The 9670-nt window shown below is 39.0% G+C and overlaps 1 protein-coding gene across 3 annotated transcripts in view; it reads right to left on the bottom strand.

Moving 5' to 3' along the window:
• Positions 1 to 9670, bottom strand: part of LOC116841085 (cholecystokinin receptor-like) — a 63743-nt gene that overhangs the window by 21069 nt on the left and 33004 nt on the right. For all 3 annotated transcript variants that reach the window (XM_032808612.1, XM_032808611.1, XM_032808613.1), the window contains exon 3: positions 6355 to 6469. In XM_032808612.1, coding sequence (XP_032664503.1) covers positions 6355 to 6469 — 115 coding nt within the window. The remainder of the gene's footprint in view (positions 1 to 6354; positions 6470 to 9670) is intronic.

Here is a 9670-nt window from a genome sequence, read left to right as displayed (position 1 = left end):
CTCTCTCTCTCTCTCTCTCTCTCTCTCTCTCTCTCTCTCATAGTAGTCGTAAATGTCTCTTATGTATTTTGTCACTTTGACTAAAAATTGATTACTGCGCAAACGGGGCAGTAATGTCTCTCAATTGTGACGATCTGGCAACCAATGAGAGCTGCAACTTCATTGGGGAAAATATATGCGAGCCGTTTCAGAAGGGCGTGTAAAAATAAACCTTTCTTATTATAAGCCACTTAATATTTCGAATTTCCCTTTAACTTCGATATCGATGCACCAGAAGCGCGGGATGAAGTCGATAGCGCGCTGGTGCTGCGGCTGAAAAAGTGGCGGTGTATATCTTTCTCTCCGAGACATAATCGGGAGTGTTGTAAAAGCCGCACGAAAGCACGCACGCTCGTTCTGCTGTTTACAACTATGGACCTCCCACGATGCGATTTCTTCGCGACAACGATCACTGGTCGCATTTGAATTCTGCGGATGCAACGCGATGGGATTGTTATGCGCAACGAAGTGCATAACGTATATAATCCAACAGGAATTTTCTCCCCCGCGGGACGGAGATCGAGCGAGTGAAGTTCGCCGGCGTAGAGTTTGCCGGCGCGCGAACATTATTCGCAACTACTTCGCAATACACGATTGCCAAGCTCCGATGAAATGAACATGCGGTGTCGATGCTCGAGATAAAGCATGCTCCAATAGACACATCGCGTGTTCCCGGTGAGAAACGAGCTAAGTGCGAGGCGAGTGAGCACCGCGACGACAACGGATGAGCTTATTTTTGCGCAAGCGTCGAGTGAAAGATAACACGCAAATGTAACTCGAAACTTTGACGAACGACCCTCACGTGTGTTCGTGCGGAAACATCATCGTTACACTGTCGTACGCTTGTCTGCGTATGTATACGCTTGTCGCTCTCCACGTAATTTGCTGCCCGCTCCGCGAATATATCACACCTGACGCTTACAAGTCCCTCGGGTATCGCGTTGCTAATAGATTGATCGCCATTTCCGAGATCCGCCTAATGATCGGCATATTTATTCGTTTATATCATAAGCACGCAGAACTGGACATTGCTGTAGAAGCGACGAAGTCTGCATTAGTAGGAGACAGCAATAGAGAGTAAGAGCAATAGAGAGTAAGCTTTCCTTGTCTAGTTGTCCATGAGGGGAGAATGAAGAAGGAGAAGCGCGATCACGTGATCAATGTGTCTTCTCTTACTTCCACTCTGTATTTTATTCTCTCTCTCTCTCTTTTGTTTCTCCTACATCATCCGTTTCCTGAAGTACCGCGTAATAGAGAAAGCATGTGACTTTGCATATCTCTGTCCTTCAGTCTTGTCATCAGCCGTCTCGTAAAAGTGTAAAAGTGAGTAAGCGTAGTCTACGGAATGGTGAAGAAAAGAAAGAAGATTTAAATCACGCGCACACGAAGGCGCATCTGAGGGCAAAATATTTGTAAACATCCGGCGGCTTGGTTGGGGGATATTACACAGAGATTTATGGCCGTAATTCACAATATTCGCCAACTGCAGCGCATCGTGTCGCGTCGCTATTCAGAAACGTTGTCACAATATTCGCCTCGTATACGGAATAACAGACATCGCGGATGCTTTCAGGAACGTTCTCCTAATAGCGTGCTATTTTGCGCGGTATAATCTCGCTTTCCTCTCGATGCGGGATCTTAAAATTGCACGTAACAGCTGCGATTACTGTTGGAACAGAGTCTCGGGTGCCACGCACAAAACCGTCGCGACTTGCCAGAGCGCACGTATACACAGCAGCTACTCCGCTTCCCGGCCGGAAATTCGATACAGACGGAGATTTATGTTTGCGGGAACATCGAAAAGCATGAAATTCAAAACATCCAAGATGCGCATCCGGCGCATCATGACGGAGATACTGCGCAGAATACCTAATTTCACGTAGAAAAAGTAGGGATCTCTTTGGCTCCGCGTCGCTGGAAAATCTTACGTGATCTTCATTCCTCCCTTACGAATCGCCGAGCTTTTTAGCAACAGACGGAAGATAAAGAGGTGTAATTTGTCCGGTTAAAAATCCCCGAGACGGACTTCGGAGCGGGGAACTAAATAGACGAGGGTGCTTTACTGCAAATGAATGGTAAAGCGCGCGCGTTCCGTTGCGTGATCATTCGGACCGCACTTCGGGCAGCACCGGATTGCACTTTGCGATTGAATCCCCGCGTTTTGGCGAAACCCTCATGGATGTAAAGCATGAAAATTGCATGGCGCAAAGCGCCACGCTTTAAACCTGCACTCTCGGTACTCCTCTGTCCCTTTCTTGCGCAGCTCGATCAAAGCGGACGGAAGGAAAAGGCGGTGGCAAATTGCGAGAACGAATCCGCTTTTCCTGTTTCGCCGTTGCGGTCACTTTCACAAATTAAACCGGGCGGTACGCGTGATTGATGGGACGTGCGTATGTGCGCGTCGCCGAGGAAAGTGAGAATTATCCACGGGGAATTAATTCGGAATCAAACCGGGATGTAAAAGTTTATCCACGACGTTGTGCAGCCAATTTTGCATGCCAATCATAATGACATGCATATCGGCCGGATCGATGCGACCGTCGCCGCACAATGAAATCAACCGGCACAATCCACATAGCGATACTACATATTAGTCGATATGAGTGAAGATACGAGCATTTGAAAGGATGTGACTAATAGATTTGTAGAGAGATCAATTAGAAATTACCAAAAAAAAAAAAAATACATATTACTTTATTAACTGCAGAAAGATGTTCAGTGATCGACAATGCTACAGTCTGAACTATACTCAATACTTATTTTTCGCAGCTTAATTTACTTTTTAATCCGAATATCTATTGTAGTCAAAGTCTATACTGAAAGTTATTTGATAAGAAATTAACAAACGGATATTTCCGATCAAGATACCGATGAATTTTTGTTTGCAATCAGGAAACATCCGATAAGAAATATCGGTTCATAATTTTTTGATAAGCTTATCTGATGCAATGCCATTATGATCGGGAGTTTTCGCTTAAATTTAATCGGATATTCTGATCTGATAGAAAAATTCATCGATATTTTCATCGATAATATCCATTTATTAATTTTTTCTCGGATAATTTCTCTCAGTGTACGAATAAAACTCTATTGTCCTCGACCAACTAGCGTATATAACACGAGCTAACTTCTTAACAGTCTCATGCGCTCTCTCCAACTTTTGCCCTAATATCTCCTTCTTACACGTGACGTACATACAAAGAGTATATTTACATTATTTTAATTAGATCTAAACTAGTTTTGTTAGAACGACTTTGTCGATATTTTTGACACATTTGGATTCAGGACAAAGAGCGTCACTCGTTTACGCATTTTTCTTGAATTTCCTCTCATTTCGTATTTCTCATTGTTTCTTTTCTTCCCTCTCATTTCCTTCATCTCTTCTTTTTCGTTCATTTTCACGCGAAATCTACTCTGGTACCACTGGTAGGAAGACACTTCGCACGTAATGCACGACTGTGCGAAATGAGAAATGCAATACAGCCGTGTAATTGCACTCTTGTCGGTAGAACGAAGGATAAAAGGAAAGTCACTTCTTTTCACAGGCATCCTTACGGAAAATACGTCTTTGCTTCGGACTGAGTTCTCGCTCCTGTGAAACTGCACGTAATAACGTTGTCATTACATTCTTAATTAATATTTATGCACGCAATGAAGTTATGAAGCTCTCCCGCAATGTTTGAAGCAAACTGAACATTAACTTTGTTTTCCTTACTGTTTTCCTTACTTGTTTTCCTTAATTACGTGGCCGCCAAAAAGAGTCGCCTGACGCTCTCGACGAAAGGCAGCCTGATCAGCGCGCGTAGTACGCCGCCGCTATATTGCGCACTTGGTGATGTTGCACTAGAGATCCTCTAGTAAGAGATGCGCAATCTTTGAGTGCGACGGGATTGGTCCTGGCCGACTTTGCAAGAATATGGCGGAACCAATGAAATAATCGTATTTTATTGGTAAAGGCGCGGTAAAGATAAATTAATTAAAATTGAAGAAAAATTACGTAAACTGAATTTAATAAATTTATAGATATGTAAAACAGAAAATCCTTTTGCTGCAGAATTTTTACAATTTGGAACGCAGCAGCCTAGCATTATATTTTACTTCAAGTATCTCCTATGTGAATATGAGTATGTTAAAATATTTTTAATTCTCACATATATTTTACAATTTATGTGAAATAATATTTTATTATAACATTGCATTAATATTACCTTAATTATCAGCAATTTATATATTCTATATATATTAATCTTATATATATATATTCATAAACATATCAACATATGTAACACATGGAAACCGCCATATTCTTGCAAACAACCGAAGTTTGCGCATCACTTACTAGAGGATCTCTATGCTGCACTTACTCGTAATAAATATCACATTTAATCATGTATAAGAGAAAGAACGCAGCCGTTGCTCACTCACTTTTAGCTCGGAACTAGTTTCAAAGCGTGTGGAATGTATTAAAAGAGCTTCTCTCATGTAGCTTCCTTGTTCTTGTTTTTTATGGGGTCTTTTCGCATCGACTAATATATGTGGTAATCTATTGTACCTCAAAAGCTCTAATTGAGTATCCCTTAAGTTTCTTCAGCTTCTCTCGTGGAGAAGTATACCGAAGCGCACAATGTATTTTCTCAGCGCGCGGCTCTTTATCTATCGTCACAAAACCGTAGAAATATTCCTCGAGCGAACATCGTTTCCGATGCGGGCTTACTTCCTCGAGAAGTTCTGTTGAACTTTAAAGCGCGGTTAACTACTTCCTAACATTCGATCACGTGGTGATTTCCGTGCATAGGATTTGGAAGAAAAATTAAAGTTGTTATATAGACGTATTTTTGACATCTTGATGTTGAAATTAAAAAAAGAAATATGTCAGAAAGTATCCACTTTTTGAAAAAATATTGATAGTTGAAAGTGGTTGGGTGCACTATGCAAAGTGAAATTAAGAAAGAAGTGCGGTGTTCTAGGGTTAACATTATTGTTTGAAAGTGGTACCCGGGTTAATTCAACTTTGCTTTTAAATGCTACTGGAGATTGGGGAAATGTGGAGTTAATGAGAGTTTATTTTCAGTTCATAGAAGTTAAACCGGCGCAAAAAATTAAACTGGGAATAAACCGACGCGAAGAAATTGGATCTTGTTCGCTCAGCAAATCCGTTTGGGAATTTCGGTAAAGAAAAAGGCGACGGCTTAATGTTTGTAATTCCTTCTCAACATTTATTTACAATATCTCAGTCGCTTCTAACGCATCGCCCCTTTCAAGCGCTTAAAAGAGCCAAGTACTGGAAAATGTATCGCGACTGCTGTTTCAGCACGGCGGATTTTCTATATCGGGTCGTCTTTGATAAATAATTCTACGTGATGCGATTAGATGAGGTCTACTTCTTAACGGGAACCTCCAGCTCTCGCCTGAACGGATTGGTCGTCGGAACGGAAAGGTCGTCGACGTAACTTTCAACAATTATCTTCATCAACTTAGTAATCCGTTTAATAAATTTTCCACAGCGAGCATCTTTCTTAACTAGTAAACGATGAATGTGACTTTTACGACTTTCTTTCTAGACATCGCACAGTGGTTCAGTTCCTCTTTTTTCAGTATTATTTCTTCGAAATAATTAGGAACATTTATTAACATTATTTTTTTATCTATTATGTTTTGTAACTATCAAATATAATATTAAATATTAATAATTAGAATAAATGATCAAATAAGAAACATATAACTTTTGATGAGAGTTCCTTCAAGTCAATTTTTATTGACATTCATCTTTACATAAATATAGTTTTTTTAATTCAGCAAACATTTCTGTCCTCTTTAAATTCTTATATTTTTATTATTACAAAAATAATATCAAACGCCTTATGAAAATAATATCCCTTATGAAAGCTCCTAAAAGAATTACAATAATTATGTAAATCGCGCCATAAACACATTATTTTTATAATTTAAGTTCTTTGATAATAATCTGATTAGATGTAACATGGTTTCAATATGAAAATGTTTGCAATCCTTTTATTAAGTTATGAAATTTTCAAAGTTATAAGTACTGAAGTATTGTTTTAGGAAATTAGCTAAATGTGCTTCTACCGTTTTAGTAAACTCACAAGCAAAAACGAATAATAAACATATTTTTAATAAAAAATTTAAAACTTTATTTTTCTCGCGCTAAAAAAAAACTAATCGTATTGCATTTTCGAATTCCCGAGAACTTTTCTGATTTTCGTCATAACACACGTTGCAGTGAGATGAAATTGAACATTTGCTTCCAATAACATCCAATCTCTGTGCACCGGAGCGCAACGGGGTGACCCTTACCTTGAAAATACGGTATCAGCTTGCACATTGTGAGACCGAAGATGAAGTTCTTGAGGATCTGGCCCAGAAGAGTGAAGGGCATGCAGAACACGCCAAGCAGGAGATCGGAGACAGCCTGAAATCAATATCAAGAGAGTCGCCCTTCCATTAATCACATCAATCCCTACTTTTGAGAAGCAAAGCTATCCGGAATCCAAACGGCGGAATCAAAACAATGTCCGGCTCTATTGAAAGAGTATCGATTCAAATGCAAAATAAAGGAAATCAATCGGCATTTTATCGGACAATTGGTCTTTCAAGGCTTTATTCGACGGAACAAGAGGCGTCTGAAACGCTGCACGAAACATTCATTCTTGAATCACACCGTCGTGGAAGTCAGACAGTCTCATCGGCTTTTTTGCTCGTGCGCTCTCAATTTGTGCGAGGCTACAAATAAATGTGATTTCGACACTTCTAGTGCAGACCGATCGATCATCGACAAACAACCGGGCAATAGTTTGCCACCATGTTAAATCGCGTCCTCTGGAAACCTATAATGTTGCTCGCAGCCAAAAATATCGAAGAACGAAGTATCTCAGATTCCTCGTCGTTTCTGATGTAAACTTCGATCTCTACAGTGCTGTATTGAAGTACTAAATTGATGTTTAAATTTTCACATGTTACACATTAACTCTACACACATTAACTCTAGAACTAGAACTTCAATTAATTATTAACGATCTATTTCAATCAGATTAAAGCGATTAAAATTACCAATAAAAGATACGTAATACGAGGGAAAGAGAGGTTTATTTATTTATTTTTTTAGTTTCATTCCTTGTCAATTAAAAGCATGAAATGCGTCGTTACAAATTTGTATACATCTTCTATAAATGAATTTTTATATTTGACAAAACTACAAAATGCATCGTTATAAATTTTCATAAGAAATTACCAACCCATCATTTTCACTGCTTTGTAGTTTTAGTATTAAACAATGTTAAGCTGTATGAAAGCGAAGACATCGACCGTCTCTCTGAAGATACGGCCGATTTCCAAATTTTATCGTCTTAAATGCACGTTGTACAATTTCCATGATTCGAGAAAATTCGTTTGCGCAGCATGTATTCTTAATTATCCTTCCGTCGAGATGAAGTATAGAAGGTTTTATAAGAACGCGAACGGTGAAGAACGGCGAGATACAGCGGAGTCTTTATACTCGGTCTGGATTTAACCGGTTTCACTTAATCGAGACTGTCAATAAAAACAGCGAGTACCTCGAAAATGCGGAGGCGCGTTGTTTCACCGTGACAAATATTAACGTTTGTATCAGTGTCCACGCCAGCTATTTCTCTTTATTTTCCTGCCTTTATTTCTTACCTCGCATCGTTTCTTTTTAGAGAGAACTCGTGAGAAATAGACTCGAAAGTGGCGTTCCGCAACAGCGAAAAGCGTACACCCCCGCCTGTGTCTGTATTTGCGAAATATGAGCTGCGCGTTACATTCGGCACGTTCAATTGGTGGCACACGCGATGTATCCCACAGAGATTTGACGCAATTCACGAATTGCGGCTTGCCGAGCTAATATGGACATGCACCGCGATTCTGCGTAAAGGCTCGATTATGCTGTAATGCTAAAGTATCCTTCAATTTTCGTGAATTACGAGCTCTCAATTTCGCTAGCTCTCCGGCTAATGTTTAACTTTTAATCATGATGCATGTTTAGGAAAAGAAAAGAAAAAAAACAGAATCTCTGGTGCTTCTTTTTAGCCTGATGGAGAAAGTTGTGCAACGCACACTGGCTACTACACTTGCAGCTTCATCGCGCTTCGCGGAACATTAATTTTGCAAAATCCTGTTACGTGCAAACAGCAGAACCAACGCCCATTTTGTGTAAGAAAGAAGGTTACGAATAACGTCGAATCAGAATAAAAAACTGCCATCCGTCGGATGAGAAGCGAGTTCTCCCTTCTGTTCTTCAAGTGTCAGCGTGTTTGCGCTAAGTGATAGCCTCTTTCTAATGCGCCCCAGTTTTTCGGTCTTGCCCGCATACAAGCGGGAAAGTCTTCGTCTGAAGATATCGGCGAAAGTTCCGTCTGTTCCGTTCTGTTTGAGGAATTGTCATGCAATGTGTACGACACTTGGCGCTACGATTTGCCGTTCGTGGCGGTATCCTTGCGCAGCGAGCGATAAATTTGTATCGGGCTTTGCATTTACACGTACAGGTCGGTATGACGGGTTGCGTTTCACGAACAGCCGCGCGTAGTCTTGCGCAGTCTCAGTAGACCTTTGCTGAACGCTTGCTTGGAGTCTTAGGGTACGTTCCAAAACGTGCTTCTCGAGAAAAATTTTACTCGATTGCTGTTTTAAAACCTTACGAGTGTTTCCGATTGGTCGTTTCAAAACAGCAAGAGAAACTTTCGTGTTTCCTTTCCCGAGTAAAATTCTCATTTACGTTTTATTACAGTGAAGTGCAAGAAATCGAGTGGCGGGAACGTAGAATTATTATTATTCTATATATTATTATTATTATTATTATTAATATATATTATTATTATATATATTAAAAGGAGTCTATTTGAATCATCAGTTTATTAGAGTGAAGTGCAGGGAATCGAGTGGCGGGAACGTAGGATTATTATTATTCTATTATATATATTATTATTATTATTATTATTAATATATATTATTATTATATATATTAAAAGGAGTCTATTTGAATCATCAGTTTATTAGAGTGAAGTGCAGGGAATCGAGTGGCGGGAACGTAGGATTATTATTATTCTATTATATATATTATTATTATTATTATTATTAATATATATTATTATTATATATATTAAAAGGAATCTATTTGAATCATCGATTTAATGGGGTTTTGAGAACATAAATATATATATAAGTTTGGGACTCAAGGATCGGTCTAAGTGTGGAAGGTTGATTCGCCGCGTACGATAATCGAGAAAATTTCGATACGTGCGTTTACATGCTGGACATATTATCCTCCCACTATCATATTAATATTATTAAAGTAATATTAATATATAATGTCACTAAGATATCCTGATTATATTCTGTGTAATGAAAACCAATTGCCATTGCAATCTGACAGCAAATATTTATTACTAGTTAAAAAGATATAAGTATATTGCACCTTAATATGAAATAATTAATAAATATCAACAGTTTGATGATGAATGTATTTAATATTTTTTTATAAATTTTGAATTATACTCGACGCATTCCAAAACACGAATTACTCTCGTTTCCCCATGCACTTCGGACATTTTACCTGTTATTTGCTCCAAACACAGTTTTGGAATGTAGCCTGAGAACA

This window comes from Odontomachus brunneus, unplaced genomic scaffold (assembly GCF_010583005.1).
Source record: "Odontomachus brunneus isolate Ranch 3 - 2012 unplaced genomic scaffold, Obru_v1 Obru_scaffold_013, whole genome shotgun sequence".
Lineage (NCBI taxonomy): Eukaryota > Metazoa > Arthropoda > Insecta > Hymenoptera > Formicidae > Odontomachus > Odontomachus brunneus.
The sequence above is the reverse complement of the archived record's forward strand: the minus strand, read 5'-3'. Positions and strand labels throughout refer to the sequence as shown.